General features: G+C 41.1%; 1 protein-coding gene across 1 annotated transcript; it reads left to right on the top strand.

Annotated features, from left to right (window-relative positions):
• The first annotated feature begins 654 nt into the window (after positions 1-654).
• Positions 655-19,934, top strand: utp11 (UTP11 small subunit processome component). The gene is made up of 8 exons (XM_034174104.1): positions 655-819; positions 964-1,025; positions 2,342-2,444; positions 2,603-2,722; positions 14,887-14,980; positions 15,130-15,260; positions 15,451-15,561; positions 19,698-19,934. The coding sequence occupies exons 1-8, from the start codon at positions 760-762 to the stop codon at positions 19,779-19,781; spliced, it is 765 nt and encodes a 254-aa protein (XP_034029995.1). The 5' UTR covers positions 655-759; the 3' UTR covers positions 19,782-19,934.
• The last annotated feature ends 1,473 nt before the right edge of the window (positions 19,935-21,407 follow it).

Genomic DNA, 21,407 nt, shown 5'->3' with positions numbered 1-21,407 from the left:
GATCTGCCCACCTCTACTGTTAAGTATATTTTTTGTACTGAAATCATACAAAAATGTCCCCGCGACCCGAACACAGAAAAGCGAGTGAAGATGAGTGAGTGAGTGATCATAGAAATGTAACAGAAACTAAACTGGACTAAACTGTCTAAATTTACTAAAATACTTTTAAAAGTTGCGCTTGCACACTTGAATGTACTGGAATTCAGCACTGTAAGGCAACTTTGAGTCTGAATATTTAAAGTTTATGTAATGGGTTATGAACCAGGGGTTACTAGACACGTTATTGAGGAAATTTAGAAACAACAATGCTCATATCGTAATGGATTTCGATAAAGGTATTTGCTATAAAATTATATATTAGTAACATGTTTTTAATGTGATTCGAAAAGCAACAAGAACGTATCGCTGCACACGATTGATTTTGTTGTACAACACCGCCATCTGTTGAATGTGTCGTACTACTACAACATCCCCGGAAAAATATGAATCATTTTTCAGTTGTTATAAAATTTATAAAGCAGTTTAAGTTATTCTAATTAAATTAGCATAATCCACCAACGGCATGATTTATCGCATATGTCACGTTTACATTAATGTTGCGAATCAGCCGCAGAGAAAATAAACAAGGATCCAGCAGGAAGACGAAGCGTAGAAGCAGGAAATCACGTGTTCTTCCTCAACTAACAAGAGCCCTCGGTAGCGCTTTTGGTTAAAGCTCTAAAACCGATTTTAACACTTCTCTGACTTTTTTTTTTAAATATGTCTTCGTTCAGAAAAGCGTTGAAATCTCGACAGAGAAACCATCATGAGAGATCTCAGGTTAGCACTTCTCTGTTTTGTTACTTAAGTTGCCTAATAAGCTAAAGTACCGTTTGTTATGAAGTGATTGTGTTCTTTTTTTTTTCCTTACACACCAACTGAGGTGGATAATTTTGCCTAACTTTGTCTTTGTTTTTCCATCAGCCTGCTTTCAGAAAAGGTTTGGGACTGTTGGAGAAGAAGAAAGACTACAAACTCCGTGCAGAGTGAGTGGCAAAATTCTATCCTCGGTCTTTTGGATCCTTTGGATCTATGAAGCTTAAATATGAAAAAGTATCGCTATCGATATTGGCAATACTAGACCTGTATTTACTTGGTATCGGATCAATACCAAAATTCCCGGTATCGCCCACCTCTAGTGCGCAGAAGTAGTATTTTGCACACGCTCTAAAATAATCTTGGAATGGGGGAATTATTCACCTTTACTCGGAAATGATCAGTTGTACTTGTATTGTAAGTGGATATAAAATATTAAGTAATGCAAATCTTGCTGCCTGTTAAATTGGGACTGATTTTCCTAATTTTTTTAATTTGGAAGAAAACGGGCTAAAAATCTGCAATGGGACACCATCCTTTGTTAATTATGAGTGGGAAGAGCAGGGAGAGTCGAAAACATCCGGAGTTGGAGACTTCCATTTTGAAGTGTCTTAATTCTCTGGCTACATGTCGAAACACCCCTGGGCCATCTCATATCAAATCACCAAGAAGGTCCAGTTCACATCAGATTCCCCTCAAAAAATTCACAGGTGTTCCTGTAGTTATGGAGAAATCCCAAATGTTGGGTTTTATACATGTAATATGTATATGGTATATGTAATAGTTTTGAAACTACAGCCCTTTGCAATTGTATTAATGTTCATGCATTTTTGTCAAACAAGGCTCTTGGTCCATTTTCTGACATTCATATCTCTTTTGATATGACATCTACAGCTTTGAAAGTTTGTGACTAAGGCTGTCTTCTTCTTTTTAATTCAGAAATGCAACTGGATGAGTATAGTTAATTATCATTTCCTCCTTCAAGGCTCTGAAAGTGGTAGATAATTTAAAACATAAAACAATACCCAGTTGAGAGCTTCTTGTATTATGTATTAAGCACTCAGCTTGTTTTCCTGTCATTTATGACATTAGGCCATGTAGGTACAGAAACTGGATTTATTACTGTGGTAGAAGTGTCAATAGTTTTTTTTTTTTTGTTGTTGTTGTTTTTAATGTGTTGGATTTTTGGATTTCTTCAAAATTTCCTCTTTTCTTGTCCTCATTTGACCATATATTCATACATATCTGAAGACTGACAAAAATTTGGTGTCTCTTTCAAGAATGTTTCAAACAAAAAGCCAGTTTAAAGGGCCAAACAAGAAACTGTTTTTAATCTTTACTTTGTATTTCTTTAAGTTTAGAAAGTGGTTGCCAGTCATGTAAAATGTATGATATTTCTACAGTTTGCGCTCAAACATCAGAATGGGTGTTACAACCCTTTAATTAATTTACTGAACTGTTTGTTATTTGACTTTTGTTTCCTCAGTGATTATCATAAGAAGCAGAACACTCTTGCTGCTCTACGGAAGAAAGCTCTGGAGAAAAATCCAGATGAGTTTTACTTCAACATGATCAGCTCTCAGCTGAAAGTAAGATTATCTTCAGAACAGCACCACATGCTCTGTCATCACAGAACAGGCAAATAACATATATGACTCCATCTACACTCATGCACTTTATTGAATTTTTTTTTTTTCTTTTTCATTTCTGAAGCAGTCATGTTTTTGTATGTATTTTATTTTGAAAGGATGGAGTTCATGTTGCAAAAAAACCAAAGGAGGAGGTAGAGGTGACAGAGGAACAGGTGAAAGTGATGAGAACACAAGATATCAAATATGTGGAGATGAAAAGGGTCGCAGAATCAAAGGTATGATTCTACACAGACAGGATCCGCCCATTTGACAGCTCACTGGTGTTTTTTAACTTTTACATCAGTCTGAGAGAATGACAGCGTCTGTCATTGATTAACTGGTGGACACACACACATATGTTTTGAATTGATTCAAACTCAGAAATCATTAATCAAGCACAGAAATTCCACTCCCCCGCTCACAGGCACTGCAGACTGCTCCACTGATCATCTGCACAGCTCTGGTCAATTAGATAAGAAAACAATCTGCATTGTATTTTAATTTCACTTTAAACTGTAGCCACATCAAAATATATGAGCAGCCAGATATGGGAGTGGCTCTGGTTCATTCTCACATACCACTAGCAGCACGCAAGCAAATAGAGAAATTATCTGAAGGTATTTTGCCATCATACCATCATCATTAAATAATTTACACCTTTTTGCAGATATAAAAATAACATTTTCTGTTCTTCAGTTTTACTGAATGCTTGTGTAAAGGCCTTTTTGTGCTTCTACTACTCCGTAAGTCTGTGGCAATGCAGATGTTTGGATGCAGTTGTGAACCTTCAGAAGATTTCTGTCGGGGTTGGTGGGTGTCGCAGTGCAGTTCGCCACCAGAACAGTAGGGGGCGGGATGTTTTTTCATGAAGACTGACCTAGTGTCTCATGAAAGCTATTGATTGTGAAACCAGAAAAGTGAGATTCTGGAAATTATGTCATTAGCAGACCAGTCACAGCCTGTGCGGTTTCCATACAGTCTCTGTCGTCTTGACATGTAGTTAGAATTTTTTGGGAGATGCATGTCAGGCTACAGAGAGGGGCTCAGAAGGGTTTTGCAACGATGCAGGGGGTCTGCATGGCTACAGAGTTATGAATACTGAATAGAATAAATTGGGTTTACTGTAACTACACACACTGGATGTGGATTATGAAAACAAGAAAAGAAATGATGATGGTGACATTCTTACATTTCTATATTATAAAATGTTTGACTGGAGGTGCAGCTGACAGCTAGCTAAATGAGTTAAAAAAAAAGAAATTGCACACACACGTCAACCATGATATAACACAACAGCCAGCAAGTCGTGATATCTTCAGACTGTCAGAATGTCTTGCCGTTGTCTTTGCATTCATTGCTTGAGTTGGCGCAATAGCTCCCTCAAAAAGACTGCAGAGGGCTCGAGTGAGGATTACATGTCCAATTCCCAACAATAATTCTGACGGCGTCTTCTGTCCAGCTCCACCGTGAAGCTGTATAACTGGTGACGGAACCAACACACGTTGTATTATGCACATTAAGCCTGTAATTCTTTCAGCTTTGTCATGGGTGTCTTGGTGGCCTTCCTCACTCCTCCCCTTCTTGCACAACAACCGAGATTTTGAGTACTGGCTACTCCAGGCAGATTTACCATACAGCACCATGGTGTTTATATTTCTCCATGGTTAATGTAAATAATATATCATGTGTGTGTCTATGCACTGACATATCCAGATGAACTTGGCTGTAAAAGTCATGATTTAGTTGTTATAATAAAAGGCACCGTACTAGTAGTATGGTGCATTATAACAATTTCAGTGAAACTTAACGTGATAGCAGTACACCATATGAAAATCTGCATGAAAGAAAATAATTCTGAGGTAACATCTTAAAAATAACCACACTTTCTTGCGTATTAAAAATAAGCCATTTTTGTAAATGCATTGCATTATATAGCACTTTTATGGACAAAGCACTTTACAGTGATGCCTCAACACAAATGCACTACCAATGATATACATGCAGTCTACTCATAGTAAGTCCAGTGGGACAGTTTACTCACAGAGCTATAGTTTAATTTGTGTTGGTTTAATATGTCATGCTGCAGAGATTTGTTTTCACTGTTCGAGTTTAAAGGGTATAATTTTAGAAATTTAAATATGTAAAAGTCTGAATACAGTTTTAAGTTTATCATAAAAAGAAAAAATGTGTAAAAGTGCAGGGGTTCCCCAAACCCTTGGATACTCTTGTGCATTTCTGACACGTGTGTTAATGTTCATAATTTCATCAAGAACTTGGGACAAAATGTTAGTAACTTAAGTCAATCTTCACATTTTTAATGGTGAGAATGTTTGATGGGTTCTCTTGTGGTGAGGAACATGTGGAGAATGTCCACAGTCATACAGTGGAAATCCTCAAATTCCAGGTTAGCTAGTTCTCTTCTTACATGGTATGAAGGGCGCCGTGCTTCCCCTTGAATCCTGTTAGTCATCATGTTGGCATATGTTACATTTTTTTGTAAAAAAAAAAAAAAAAGACTGATATTTTTGTATTCTGTTGTCCTCATACAAATATACAGCAAACATGTTGTGCTCTTGTTTGGATTTTACCTGTTTGTATTTTCAAGAAATTCTATTTTACGTGTTAATAGTGAAGTTGCTTAACAAAGAAAACATTATTTGTATTTAAAAGAAATCTAAAATATATGAATTTAGACAGGATTACATACAGGGCATAAATTATTCTGGCATTTCAGAGCAGGTTTCCAGAGTCTGGAACATTTACCGACACACTGTTGTTGCTGCTGATGTGTCAGTTAACAATTACAAATGTCCTCTGGCTGCTATCTGTAGCTTGGCTAAACATCTTGCGTACAGTATAGCGTGGAATATAATCCACAACCACTTGTAGGTATTCTTAATATGGAGTCAAATTTGTGTCATAATACTTGATAATGCACAGAGAGTGATTTACAAATATCCCTTGATTTGTACATGTACACAAACAGAAATTTCTGATTTGTAACTTGTGTGTTGGTTTTTACAAATAAATGTGTATTTGTAAATGTATCATTTTTTTTCATTTGTAAAAAAAAAAAAAAAAAAAAAAAAAAAAAGCATTTGCAAAACTAAAAATTCTGTTTGTGAAGTGTGATTCAGCGTTTGTGGATCACCGATTACACACTTTCATCACTTTGCTCAGTTATGCAATATTGAGACATTCTCAGCTTCACAAAATGTATGTTGCTATTCACACTGTCATCCAGTAGATGGCAGTGTTGCTGACTATAGTGTGCACTCTACTACGCTTAAGCTCTTGCAGTGAAACCATGGCTGAAGGAGAGCAGCAGCTACCATCGTCTGTAAGTCCAAATAATTTTTCTTGCCATACATTAAGATAAACATAAGAGGTCTGTTAGAAAAGTATCTGACCTTTTTATTTTTTGCAAAAACCTGATGGATTTGAATCACGTGTGCTTGCATGAGCCAACCTTGAACCTTCGTGCGCATGCGTGAATTTTTTCACGCCTGTTGATTGCGTCATTTGCTGGCAAGCAGCATTTGTGTGAGGACGTGTGTCGTGCTCTCCGCGGATTTTCATTTGCAAGGAAAATGGCGGAACGACTGGAGCAGCGCTACTACATCAAATTTTGCCAGAAACTGGGCGACAGCCAGGTGGAAACCATTCAGAAGATTCAGACGGCTTTCGGTGACGATGCTATGGGCATCACACAGATTAAGGAGTGGTACAACCGGTTTAAAGACAGCTGCACAACGGTGGAGAGCAAGCCACGCTCCGGTCGGCCATCAACATGCTGAAATGGCCAGATCATTTCCAAAGTGAACGCTGTGGTGATGTGGGACCGTCGTGTGACTATCCGAGAAATTGCGGAAGAGGTCATGGCCATGAAAAAAGTGGCGGTGAAATTTGTGCTGAAGCTGCTGACAGCGGAGCAAAAGCACCTTCGTGTTGAAGTCTCACAGGACATGCTGGACTCCGAAAAATGATGTCCACCTCTTCCACAATTTCTTGGACAGTAACATGATGGTCCCGCATCACCACAGCGTTCACTTTGGAAATGATCTGGTCATTTCAGCATGTTGATGGCCGACCGGAGCGTGGCTCGCTCTCCGCCGCTGTGCGGACGTCTTTAAACCGGTAGTACCGCTCCTTAATCTGTGTGATTAAGATGGATTAGAGACCCTGCAAGGCTTATGACAAATGTGGGTGTGGAATCCATTAGCTTAGCGGGAAATTTAGTGCAGAAAATCCACTATGGTGATAGTGCAGTTTATTTGCCAGGGAGGGAATTTCAACAAGCTGAGACTGTGGCCTGCTTCCATAGTCGTGTCCATAAAAAAAAAAATAGAGGGATATGCTTTCCAAACTTAATACCCATTACTATATTGGATGATGTTGAAATTGAGGATGGCCCAGTGGTTGTTCCAGCAATAGCAAAGATTTCGTGTCTGCTACCTACAACGCGCGTGGAATGTCTTAAACCTAAACCTACTTCTAGGCATCTTATATATGCTACTCTGGAACCACCCCTAAACCCAAACAGTTCAACTGTCAACCCCACTGAGGTCCTTAGACTGGGTCTCATTAACATAAGATAACTGTCCTCAAAATCATTGTTGATCAATGATCTAATTATTGATCATCACTTAGATATGATTGGGCTATGTGAAACCTGGCTTAAACCTACAGCTGTCCTCCTCTTAAATGAGGCCTGCCCACCAGCATATACATTTAGTCACGTCCCTCGTGATGCGAAGCAAGGTGGGGGTGTTGCTCTTATTTATAAATCTAGGTTTAGTTTAATAGCTGTTGGGGGTTAGAAATATCACTCGTTTGAGCATCTGATTCTCCGCTCTGCTCAGGATATTACACATTGCCAAGGTCAGAAGAATAAAAATCAGTCGTATTACTTTGTCACCGTATATAGGCCTCCTGGCTCATATTCTGAATTCTTATATAAATTTGGTGCGTTCATCTCTAACTTGTCAACTAGTGTAGATAACATTCTGATCATTGGTGACTTTAACATTCATATAAATAAGCCTTCTGATCCCCTCTGCAAATCATTTATGGAAATTGTGGATGCATTAGGAGTTCGGCGATGCATTCAGGATTCAGCGTACATTAGTGGAAATACCTTGGATCTGGTTCTCGCACGTGGTATTGTTGTCACGAGTATTGACATCATGCCTCTTACATCAGTGGTGTCTGATCACTCATTAAGTTTACAGTTTCTCTGCCGTGTTTAGTGGAACAACAATCTTATATATCATTACGGCGATGCATCAACTCCTCAACTAAGACTGAACTCGAAGCTAGACTGCCTGATGTCTTAGCTTAACATTTGACAAATAACCAGTCAGTAGACATACTTGTGGATAGTTTAAACTCAGTGCTCAAAACTACACTCGACATGATTGCACCACCTGTGTTAAAACTGCTCTCCCCCAAATCACAGTCACCTTGGTTCAATGATTATCTGCGTGACCTCAAGCATAAAGCAAGAGGTCTAGAACGGAAATGGCGTCGTTCAAAATTAGAAGTATTTCACCTTGCGTGGTGTGATGCTATCTTAGACTATAGGCATGCATTATTGGCTACAAAGCGGACTTACTACTCTGATTTGATCAACAAAAACAAGCATAAATCAAAGTTCTTGTTCGACACGGTGGCAACACTTATGCATGGACAACCACCTGTAGTTTGCTCTCCTTTTACAGCACAAGATGTCCTGGATTACTTTGGGAAGAAAATAGAAGACATCAGGTTAAACATATCCCGGCATGCCTTAATCCAGCCACTACACCCTGCTATTGAGGTGGGCGCCACTACTGAGGTATTACCTAGATTTACAGAATTTGACAGTATCTCACTAGGCATGCTGACAAAACTTGTAATGTCAACAAAAAGCACAACCTGTTTATTTGATCCTATACCAACAAAACTGTTTGACCTGTGGCCCACTCTTGGGACGACTGTGCTGGAAATGATTAAACTTTCTTTAACTTCTGGATCTGTTCCTAAATGTTTCAAATCTGCAGTGATTAAACCATTGCTTAAGAAACCTAATCTTGACCCTAGTGTATTGACAAACTATCGGCCGATATCAAATCTATAATTTTTCTCTAAAATTCTGGGAAAAAATGGTGTCACGGCAGCTCGTAGAGTATCTTATTGAGAACTAGAAGCACTCAGAGAGTGCAAACCTCCGCCAAGGCCATGGGGTCACTGACGCCATAACATCTACACGCCATGGAAGCATTGATCACTCACTCATCTTCACCCGCTTTTCTGTGTTCGGGTCGCGGGGACATTTTGTATGATTTCAGTACAAAAATATACTTAACAGTAGAGGTGGGTGGATCAATCCTAATATCAATAATATCGATACCAGCGCTGGTATTGATATTGAACGATCTTCGTGTAAAAAGATCGATACTCAAGCTTTTTTTCTCTCCCGCACGCACTGACTGCTGTGCACGCAGATTCATCAAAGTCTACTTTCTGTAAGAGCAGCGCTGCGCTGTATCACACAACACGGAGCAGCGCACCCTTGTATTGTGGTTTGTCAGCCCTCTACCTCAGGAGATTTTGTTTTAAGTTGTGTTGAGTGATATTTTCTTAAACAAAAATGTTGATTATGATAAAGTATTTTGTTGTCTTGTACAATGTTTGGCGAAATTCTATCCTAGGTCTTTTGGATCCTTTGGATCTACGAAGCTTAAATATGAAAAAGTATCTATCGGCGATATTGGGCCTGCATTTACTTGGTATTGGATCAATACCAAAATTCCCGGTATCGCCCACCTCTACTTAACAGGAAGTCAAGAAAAATAAAATAATGAATAACTAGAAGCACTCAGAGTGCAAACCTCCGCCAAGGCCATGGGGTCACTGACGCCATAACATCTACACGCCGTGGAATCATTGAACCTAAAAAAGTCTAACGATGTTTGCTCAGTAGTAAAAAAAGTTTCATCTGCTGTGACTGGATAGCATGTATCCTTAGCGCTTGGCATCACAGTTTATTGCAACTTGCACCTTTCCCAGAAGCTACTGTTATCTGAGCACTGATATTGATATTGCATGTGCTTATAGACAAAAACAAATAAGAGACAAAATTCAATTTATTATTCAACTAAACTGCAAATATATGAATTTTTTAACATTTATGAAACACTTCTCTAAACAAGACCATAGGGTCACTGACCTTAAAGAGATTCCCTCCTTGGCACAGTGATCTATTCAACAGTTCAGTGTTACAACCAAAACTATGATACATACACTTTTCTTTCCTTTATATTTGACATCCTTGACCATGAAACCATACCACTAGAACTTGGAATCACTTTTATGTCTTTATTAGTTCAAAAGTTATTGTATAAAAATGATTTTTCGGTAATGGCGATTTTCTTCTGGATCTAGCGCCATAATATTTGAAGCTACATCAAATCTGATGACACCTTACTGAATCAGTACAGATTCAGCTACAATTTGGTGTTAGTTGTGCATCTCTAGCTTCATTTGTCACCTCACACTGACACATTTTCTATTTTCCCTATATTTTTGCATATTCTGGATCACCAGATCCGGAATCCGGATCTGATCATCACCAAACTTTGTTGTTTGATAGAACATTTGACTATGTTACACCCTAATTTTTTTTCAAGCCTTTCTGCCTTGTTTTTGTGGAGTTAGAAACTAGAATGTCAAAATTCCCCCTATCCCGCAATGGTGAAGAATCATTTAAAAAATTCCTGGATCCGGATCGTGATCCGGATCACCACTAAAATTTAATCACTTGTTAGTCTTGTCATTTCCATCCACTCCACAAAATTTCATCAAAATCCGTTCAAAACGTTTTGAGTTATCCTGCTGACAAACAGACAGACAGACAAACAAACACAACCAAAAACATAACCTCCTTGGCAGAGGTAATAATCTCTTTGAGCCGCTGCAGTTTGCTTTCAGAAAATATCATTCCACAGAGACGGCTCTCACTAAAGTGGTGAATGATCTTCTGCTTACAATGGATGCAGACACCACTACAGTTCTTTTGCTATTAGATCTCAGTTCTGCATTTGATACAGTGGATCATCATATTATACTTGATAGGCTGGAAAATCATTTTTGTATTACTGGGAGTGCCCTTGCATGGCTGATGTCATACTTGACCAGTCGTCACTGTGTTTTGTACAGTAACACTACCTCTAACCTTAGTGACATGAAATTTGGGGTTCCACAGGGGTCTGTCTTAGGCCCCCTGCTTTTCTCCCTTCATATAGCACCCCTTGGGCACATATTGTGGTGTTTTGGGACTACCTTTCACTGCTATGCAGATGATACTCAGTCATACATGCCGATAACTGCTGGTAATCTCGTTCAGATAAAATCCTTAGATTTCCTTGCAGCAGTGAGAAGTTGGATGTCTAGAAACTTCCTACTTTTAAACTCTGATAGGACTGAAATGATGGTTCTTGGTCCAGTGAGACATCGGCATCAATTTGACCAGTTAACGCTCAGCCTCGGCTCGTGTGTCATACATCACACTGACAAAGTGAGGGTAATTTTGATCCTTCGTTGTCCTTTGGCCTCCACATTAGAAATATTACTAGGACTGCTTTCTTCCACCTGCGAAATATAGTGAAGATTCGTCCCATGCTGTCTATGGCTGATGCTGAGACCCTGATCCATGCATTTATCTCTTCTAGATTGGACTACTGCAATGTTCTATTTTCTGGTTTACCACAGTCTAGCATTAGGGGTCTCCAATTGGTTCAAAATGCTGCAGCCAGACTTTTGACATGAAGCAGAAAGTTCGACCACATTACACCCATTTTGGCATCCCTTCACTGGCTTCCTGTTCCAGTGAGATCAGATTTTAAAGTTCTGCTGCTAACCTATAAAATTATTCATGAACTGGCACCTCCCTACCTAGCGGACCTAATTAAACCTTACGTACCGGCGCGGGCTTTACGTTCTCGGGGTGCAGGACTACTTTGTGTCCCTAAGGTGAATAAGAAGTCTGTGGGTCGCAGAGCTTTCTCTTATCGTGCCCCTGTTCTGTGGAATGATCTCCCTGCGTCAATAAAACAGTCAGATTCTGTGGAGATTTTCAAGGAGATTTTCAAGTCCAGACTTAAGACACACTTATTTTCCCTTTCATATGGCTAGCATACTGGTACAGTTTTGTTTTACGCTTTTTACTCTTTTAATTCATTTATTTGTAATTGGAGCGGGCCGTGGCCTCAACTTTACCTAAATTCTGGGTCTTTTAGTGAAGTTTAGGGCTAGTGGCCGGAGATCACCTTAGTATTTCACTGTTTTTCTTGTTGTTTAATGCTGGCAAATTATACAGTATTTTTTTGTCTTTCTGATGCCTGATTCTGTTTTTTCTCTCTGTTTAAGGTGCAGCTCCATTCAGAGATGGGAGTTGTATTCGTGTTGGCGATCCTCCTGTCCTGTGCACCAATAGCATTTCTTGTATATTTGTCCATGAATTGTTCTGTAATTTATGTTTGTAGCATGGTTTCTTCTTCAGAGGGAGTTTTTCCTTACCACTGTTGCTCTGGGGGTTGGTAAGGTTAGACCTTACCTGTGGGAAGCGCTTTGAGGCAACTCGGTTGTGATTTGGCGCTATATAAATGAAAATAAATTGAAAAATTAAAATCAGGTTTTTGCAAAAAATAAAAAGGTTGGATACTTTTCTAACAGACCTCGTACAACCCCAATTCCAGGATACAATGATTTGCAAATACTCTTCAACCTGTATTCAATTGAATACACCACAAAGACAAGATATTTAATGTTCAAACTGATAAACTTTATTGTTTTTGTGCAAATATTTGCTTATTTTGAAATGGATGCCTGCATCACATTTCAAAAAAGCTGGGACAGTGGTATGTTTACCACTGTTACATCACCTTTCCTTCTAACAACACTCAGTAAGCGTTTGGGAACTGAGGACACTAATTGTTGAAGCTTTGGAGGTGGAATTCTTTCCCATTCTTGCTTGATGTACGACTTCAGTTGTTCAATAGTCCGGGGTCTCCATTGTCGTATTTTGCGCTTCATAATGTGCCACACATTTTCAGTGGGCGACAGGTCTGGACTGCAGGCACGCCAGTCTAGTACCTGCACTCTTTTACTACAAAGCGACACTGTTGTAACGTGCAGAATGTGGCTTGGCATTGTCTTGCTGAAATAAGCAGGGATGTCCCTGAAAAAGATGTTGCTTGGATGGCAGCATGTGTTGCTCCAAAACCTGGATGTACCTTTCAGCACTGATGGTGCCATCACAGATGTGTAAGTTGCCCATGCCGTGGGCACTAACACACCCCCATACCATCACGGATGCTGGCTTTTGAACGTTGCTCTGGTAACAGTCCTGATAATCTTTTTCCTCCTTTGTCCGGAGGACACGACGTCCATGATTTCCAAAAACATTTTGAAGTGTGGACTCATCAGACCACAGGACACTTTTCCACTTTGTGTCTGTCCATTTCAAATGAGCTTTGGCCCAGAGAAGGCGGCGGCATTTATGGATGTTGTTGATGTATGATTTTTGCTTTGCATGGTAGAGTTTTAACTTGCACTTGTAGATGTAGCGATAAACTGTGTTAACTGACAGTGGTTTTCTGAAGTGTTCCTGAGCCCACGCAATAAGATCCTTTACATAATGATGTCTGTTTGTAATGCAATGTTGCCTGAGTGATCGAAAGTCATGGGCATTCAATGTTGGTTTTCAGACTTGCCGCTTACGTGTAGAAAGTTATCCAGATTCTCTGAATTTTCTGATTATATTATGGACTATAGATGATGGAATGCCTAAATTCCTTTCAACTGAATACTGAGAAACATTGTTCTTAAACTGTTGGAGTACTTTGTCATGCAGTTGTTCACAGCGTGGTAATCCTTGCCCCATCTTTGCTTTTGAGCGCCTGAGCCTTTTGGGGATGCTCCTTTTATACCCAATCATGACACTCACCTGTTTCCAATTAAACTGTTAACCCGTGGAATGTTCCAAACAGGTATTTGAGCATTGTTGCCCCTGTCCCAGCTTTTTTGAAATGTGTTGCAGGCATTCATTTCAAAATGAGCAGGTATCTTCACAAAAACAAAGTATCAGTTTGAACATTAAATATCTTGTCTTTGTGGTGTATTCAGTTGAATATAGTTTGAAGAGGATTTGCAAATCATTGTGTTCTGTTTTTATTTGCATTTCACACAACATCCTAACTTAATTGGAATTGGGGTTGTAGTATATCTGTAAGTCCAAATACTTTTCCTTGCCATACATTAAGATAAACATAGTATATCTAGCATGATGGTAACATGACAGTATTGCTTTGTGTGAATCGTGAGCTGTTTGTGGATTTGTGCAGTTTTGCGTTGAGAATGTCTCAATATTATGTAAACAGCTCAGGACTCCCCCCAGCTGGTGGCAGTGCGACTACATGTTGCTGCGGCTACCACACACTCACATCGCCTCAGTTCGGATAATGGACTGTTTCAAGTTTAGTGCACATAAACATTGTCAAATGTATATGTGTTGTCTTAATTCTGATGTCTGCCATTATTACGGTAAACAAGTAATAATTGTGGATTAATTGCTGTGTCCTGTGGCAATTTGAGTGTGGACGTAATCTTGTTGTTGTTGCACTTGTAATGACAATGACAATAAACTTATCCAGTTTATTTAATAAATCCATCAACTGAGCAAAGTGATGAATGTGTGTAATCGGTGATCCACAAATGCTGAGTCACACTTCACAAACAGAATTTTCAGTTTTGCAAATGTGCACACTATAGTCAGCAACACTGCCATCTACTGGATTACAGTGTGAATAGCGATGTACGTTTTGTGAAACTGAGCAGTTTTGCTTTGAGAATGTCTCAGTATTTCATTTCTGAGCAAAGTGATGAAAGTGTGTAATCGGTGATCCACAAATGCTGAATCACACTTCACAAACAGAATTTTCAGTTTTGCAAATGCCTTTTTTAATAACTGAAAAAAAAAACCTGATATATTTACAAATACACATTTATTTGTAAACACCAGCACACAAGTTACAAATCAGAAATTTCTGTTTGTGGTTCACAAAGCACGTGTACAAATCAAGGGATATTTGCAAATCACCTTCTGTGCATTTGCAAGTATTACTGAGACAAATTTAACTCCATATTCTGAATAGAATTTAGATCTGTACACCTACAGCCACGTTATCATGTATGTTATACTTTTTTATCCACATCTTACCTATGTGTTTACTTTTATTCTTATTTGATTAATTAGAGTGAAGTTGGCTGCCTTATTATTTCGAACTCGAATATTGACAATTGCATAATTATAAATCAAATTCTGCATGTATAACCACTGTTTATTGTCATTCGTTTTCAGAAAATTGAGAGGATGAAAGCAGAGCTCCATCTTCTGGATGCAGATAAAAAGCAAAAAAACAAGCACACATTTTTTGTGGATTCTAAGAAGGAAGGTAAATGCATATTTGTAGACACCATGTCGTACTTGTCTGTTTAGTTCGTCGTGTTTCTGAGGCGTAGAGTCACTGTGGGATAAAACGGTTGTGAGAGTACCTGAAAAGTGTAAAATCTTTAAAGAACCTTTCTACATCTCCCATCCCAGTGAGGTCATTTAACCTGGCAGAACACCTCAACACGGCTCCTGAGCTGGTGCACAGAGTGTACAACAGACCGACACTGAAAACTCTGGAAACTGAAACCATCCAGGGAGCAGTGTGGCCTCACACAATGAAGGTTTGTTATTTGACAGTTGATCCTAATGGAGCCTCTGTAATCTTTACTGATCTGTCTGTAGCATGAAGTCCAAAACAAAAAAACAATGCCCTGGCCTGTTCATCAGAAGGCCGTCCCTTTTTATATTAAGTGTTTTTTCTTTTGCAGTTGTCCTCATTAATGGCTCATGTTTTCATTACTCTGCATGTAGAAGCTGGCCAGACAGAGGCAGCACCAGTATAGGATACTTGCCCAGAGGATCGACAGAGAAAAGAAGATGTTCGTCATCACCCAGAAGATCCAGACTCGCAGGGACCTACAGGTGAGGAGGAGAGGAGCTGTTTTGGGTTAGGTTTAATTTTTTTGTAAGATTTCATACTTCAGGATGATTGAGTTTAGTTGGTGAAGGCTGTAGTCTCTTCTTCAGAGTTTTAAGAAACATGCACCATGTGTCTAAAATGTTGTAGCTGATGCTCCCTCACCATGCAGGTAGCACCCCTTATCTGAGTCTCTATAAATAAGTCTGATTGATGCATTGTCATAGCGGAACCCAAGGATTCTGAAGGGAGATCTAATAAAAAAGACATCCAGTCATCTACAACTACATAGATGATACAACTACAAAGTTGATGATCGACTTTGTAGTTGTATCATCTGACCTTCGGCCACGTGTCTCAGACACTTGAGTGAAGAGAGGGGCTGAGCTGTCGTCTGATCACCACCTGGTGGTGAGTTGGATCCGCTGGGAGTGGAGGAAGCCGGTCAGACCTGGCAGGCCCAAACGTATTGTGAGGGTCTGCTGGGAACGACTGGCGGAACCCTGTGTCAGCGAGGTGTTCAACTCCCACCTCCGGGAGAGCTTTTCCCAGATCCTGGGGGAGATTGGAGACATGGAGTCCGAGTGGACCATGTTCTCCGCCTCCATTGTCGATGCGGCCGCTCATAACTGTGGTCGCAAGGTCTCTGGTGCCTGTCGCGGCGGCGATCCCCGAACCCTGTGGTGGACGCTGGAAGTAAGGGATGCCGTCAAGCTGAGGAAGGAGTCCTACTTGTCTTTGTTGGTAAGTGGGACCCCGGAGGCAGCTGACAGGTTCTGGCAGGCCAAGCGTGCTGCAGCCCGTGTGGTCACAGAGGCAAAAACTTGAGTCTGGGAGGAGTTCGGGGAGGCCATGGAGGAGGACTGTCGGTCAGCCTCAAAGAAATTCTGGCAAACCGTCCGACGCCTCTGTAGGCGGAAGCAGCTCTCCACCGCCACTGTCTACGGTGCGGGTGGGGAGCTGTTGACCCTGACTGGGGATGTTGTCGGGCGGTGGAAGGAATACTTTGAGGATCTCCTCAATCCCATCGTCAAGTCTTATGAAGAGGAAGCAGAGACTGCGGACTCAGAGGCAGACTCATCCATCACCCAGGCCAAAGTCACCGAGGTGGTCAGAAAGCTCCTCTGTGGCAAGGCTCCTGGGGTGGATGAAATCCATCCTGAGTACCTTAAGTCTCTGGATGTTGTGGGACTGTCCTGGTTGACACGCCTCTGCAACATTGAGTGGCGGTCGGGGACAGTGCCCCTGGATTGGCAGACCGGGGTGGTGGTCCCTCTGTTTAAGAAGGGGGACTGGAGGGTGTGTTCCAATTATAGGGGGATCACACTCCTCACCTTCCCGGTAAGGTCTATTCCAGAGTACTGGAGAGGAGAATTCGACCGATAGTTGAACCTCGGATTCAGGAGGAGCAGTGTGGTTTTTGTCCTGGTCGCGGCACACTGGACCAGCTTACACCCTCCATCCGGTGCTCGAGGGTTCATGGGAGTTCGCCCAATCAGTACACATATGCTTTGTGGATCTGGAGAAGGCGTTTGACCGTGTCCCTCAGGGCAGCCTGTGGATGGTGCTCCAGGAGTACGGGGTCCGGGGTCCTTTGCTAAGGGCTATCCGGTCCCTGTACGACCGCAGTAGGAGCTTGGTTCGCATTGTCGGTAGTAAGTCAAACCTGTTTCCAGTGCACGTTGGCCTCCGCCAGGGCTGCCCTTTGTCACCGGTTCTGTTCATTACCTTTTATGGACAGAATTTCTAGATGCATCCCGGGTGTAGAGGGGGTCTGGTTTGGGAACCACAGAATCTCATTTCTGCTGTTTGCGGACGATGTGGTTTTGTTGGCTTCATCAAATCAGGACCTTCAGCGTGCACTGGGGTGGTTTGCAGCCGAGTGTGAAGCATCCGGGATGAAAATCAGCACCTCCAAATCCATGGTCCTCGACCGGAAAAAGGTGCCTTGCCCTCTTCAAGTCGGTGGAGTTTAAGTATCTCGGGGTCTTGTTCACAAGCGAGGGACAGATGGAGCGTGAGATCGACAGACAGATCGGTGCAGCGTCTGCAGTGATGCGGTCGCTGTATCAGACCGTCGTGGTGAAGAGAGAGCTGAGTAGGGGGGCAAAGCTCTCGATTTACTGATCGATCTACGTCATGAGATTTGGCTCATGACCGAAAGAACGAGATTGTGAGTGCAAGCGACCGAGATGAGTTTCCTCCGCAGGGTGGCTGGGCGCTCCCTTAGAAATAGGGTGAGGAGCTCGGTCACTCGGGAGGAGCTCGGAGTCAAGCTGCTGCTCCTCCACGTCGAAAGGAGCCAGCTGAGGTGGCTCAGGCTTCTTTTCCAGATGCCCCCTGGACGCTGGAGAGGTGTTCCGGGCTTGTCCCATTGGGAGGAGGCCCTGGGGAAGACCCAGGACACGCTGGAGGGCCTATGTCTCTCGGCTGGCTTGGGAACACCTCGGGGTTCCCCTGGAGGAGCTGGGGGAGGTGTGTGTGGATCGGGAGGTCTGGGCGGCTTTGCTTGAGCTGCTGCCCCCGCGACCCGACTCCGGATAAAGCGGAAAAAAATGGATGGATGAATGGAGCCAGTCATCTCCTTATGTCACAAACATTTTGGTCTCACAATCATACTGATAGGACACTAAAGACTTGCACCTTTGTTCTCCATCAAAGGCTTATTTTTAAACTTTGTTTTTTGTAAAAACTATATTTATGAAATTACATTGAAATGCTTTTGACATGTTGTTACAGTAGACACATCACTTTCTGAACTGTCGCATTTTTTTTTTTTTTTTTTTAATGTACTTGTTTGGTAGATTTGGGTACTGAAACCCAGTGTCGCAGACCGAATGGTCCCCTCTAAAAGTTGGTCCGCCCTGCCTTCATTGTGCCTGTCTCAGTTGGGACTACAGCTACACCCAAACAGATCAAAGGGAATAATGTGACTATTAACCATCAGATGACAACATAAAACCTCTTAAATCATTTTAAAGTCAGTTTTAAGCAGAAACAAGGTGATAATTTCCTAATTTCGTTACTAACACTGAAATGATGTAGGCGCAGCAGCGCGTCAGACGTCTGCCATGCAGTTGCTGTGCTCTGATCACTTTCCCTGTCTTTTATTATGAAATAATGCTGAATTTATGTGGAAATGATAGTCGTTCTAAAGCTTCAGATATCTGTCACTGGGGTAGGTGATGACTGGAGTGCAGTTTGAAGCAGAGATTAGGTGGTAATCGGTGGATCACAGCTGACTCACAGAAATTACCATGCTGTCTGTCTCATTTGGAGCCTTGTGTGCAGACTGAACTGACTGTACTGAATTTGGCCTTTTCATTAGTTGTCAGTTATAATCATCAAAATTAAAAGAAATAATCATTTGAAATATATCAGTCTGTGTGTAATGAATGAATATAAATATACAAGTTTCACTTTTTGAATGGAATTACTGAAATAAATTAACTTTTTCATGATATTCAAATTATATGACCAGCACCTGTAGAAGCATTTTATGCAAGTGTGCCCCCCCCACATGTGTAGGGAGAGTGGCGGAGGGAGGACAACACATGCACACACATGCTAGATATATGCACCACATGTGTTGCTTTTTGCAATGCCACACTCGTGGGGGCACTTAGACAAATTTCACATCCATCTCGAAAGTGATTGTCTGCTCACTGTTTTCATGCTAACAGTGCAAATGGCCATACATTTTCTAAGTGTCAGGCGAGTGGTATTAGATGTTCGTGTGTGTCACCTGGAATTTCTCTGACACCTGCCGCGAGAGGGATTGAATGGGCTCTCACGGAGCGCACTCTGTCTTTCAGCCGCTGGTGTGTGTGAATAGTTGTAGCGACACATGTACAAGGCTTTGGAGGCAGCTCCGATTTTACGCTTATCTGATGCAATTCCTCCTTCATGCGGTAGTCGGCTTAAATCATGTTATCTGTGAAGGGGCCCTAAAATATGACTCTCACAGAAAACTACCTGTAGTCTTTTCAAATATGTCACAGTGGAGTAAATTATCCAAACAAATTGTGTGACTAAAGAGGTTTATAAGTGATGAACCTTGCTGCCAGAGAGCCCTGAATACAAAATGCTCTGGATCTTATCAAATTGGTATGAAATCTTTTGTGTCATCTTTATGCCACAGGACAAGACCAAGAAGGTTAAGGTCAAAAACGAGACGACAACTTGTCCAGCTATTTACAAGTTCAAGGCCAAGAGGAAACGCTGAACCACCATCAACAACTCAGAATGTGGATACCCTGAAACCACACACTGCTTTGTCTGTCAGACATGTCATAAGTTTTCTTACTTTGCAGCTTTGTGGTTTTGTGCAGATTTATACCTTTTTTGCCTTCAAATAAATGTGAGAAAGCAGTTTGAATTGATGTGATTTCCTTCAAGGGAGGGTCAGGAAAAATTATAACAGCACAAGTCAAGGGGAGTGTTGTGTGAAAAGCCTCAAACCAAATTCAAGACCTGTTCAGCTGTCTGACTGGTGGGAAGTTGCCATTACTTTCCTTTTCCAGTGGGTGGTGTTAACGTTCTTTATGAAACTAGTTGGTATGACATCTGTTGTTTGAACATACATACAAGCTTAGGTTGAACCTACGTGAACTTATCACTACTATCTCAGCTGAAGTACACAGCTGGTGTCCCTTTATTGGCCCCAAGTATCACACAATCCAGCGTATGTTACCAACTGTCCTAACCTTGTAACATGTACAAATCTGGTATAGTTCGTCAGTCAGTTGTAACACAATAAAGTGGATCAATCACAGTGGTCCCCATGTCGGTGATTTAAAGCCAGGCACAAACTTTTATATGCTAGTGGAAACTAATTATGCAAATCCAGATTTACACAAATCGAGTAGCATTCATATCTTTGTATGCTTTTTTTTTTTTTCCTGTTTCTTCTGTATTTGTATAAGTAAAGTGAAAGGTCACAGCTTTATCCCCAGGGTTTTTTTTTTTTTTTTTTTTGTGCTTGCTTTTTGGTGACCACCCTGCTTATTTTTTTTATTTTTTTATTTTTTTTATTTTTTTTTTGTAATGGAATAGTTTTGGACTTGTGAAGTTAACTTATGAAGTTCACATCCTGATTAATTTTTGGGTTGGAGAGTCTCTGAAGAAAACAATTGACTTGAGAAAAAGCAGAAATTTTAATAAAATACCATGGTGGAGCTCCCTGTAATTGTGCTGCATTCATGATATTGGCAAGCTCCAACTGGCAAAATGAATTCAGTGCAAGGTGGTGTTCAATTTTCTTAAATTATTTAGTTAATTTATTTTGATGACTTGGAAGCTCATGCAAAAATTCAGTGCTGAAGTGAGCCAGACAGCAGTTTGACCAAGTAGACTGAGATGTCACTTAAAAGGCATTGATAATCCCGCCAGTTGTTGCTGAGTGTATATTTAAATCTTTATTTTGGGAGTAATTGTGACTTGATTGATAGGATTTCAAAGAGCAGTCATGGACTGGAGGTTGTCCAGAATTACATTTCTGTGTTTTTGGAGATGTTCTGTTGGTGTCATCAGACTGTGAGCTCTGGTGTGCACTGGACAGGTTTCAGGCTGAGTTTGAAATGACTGCAATGAACATCAGTAGCTCAAAATCTGAGACTGGTCTTCTGTTGGAAATGGGATTGTCCCCTCTGGGTCAGGGGTCAGCGTTATTTCCTCCAGTGGAGGAGTTTAGTATTTCAGGATCTTGGTCAGGAATGGAGGTAAATTGGAGCGTGAGATTGAGTGATTGGTGCTGGGTATGATGTTTTATGGACGCTGTAGCACACTGTCGTGAAGAAAGCTGAGCCAGAAGGCGAGATTCTTGACTTAGCAGTCGATTTACGCTTCTGTT

This window comes from Thalassophryne amazonica, chromosome 7 (assembly GCF_902500255.1).
Source record: "Thalassophryne amazonica chromosome 7, fThaAma1.1, whole genome shotgun sequence".
Taxonomy (NCBI): Eukaryota; Metazoa; Chordata; class Actinopteri; order Batrachoidiformes; family Batrachoididae; genus Thalassophryne; species Thalassophryne amazonica.
Note: the sequence above shows the minus strand (reverse complement) of the source record. Positions and strands in the feature narration are given on the sequence as shown.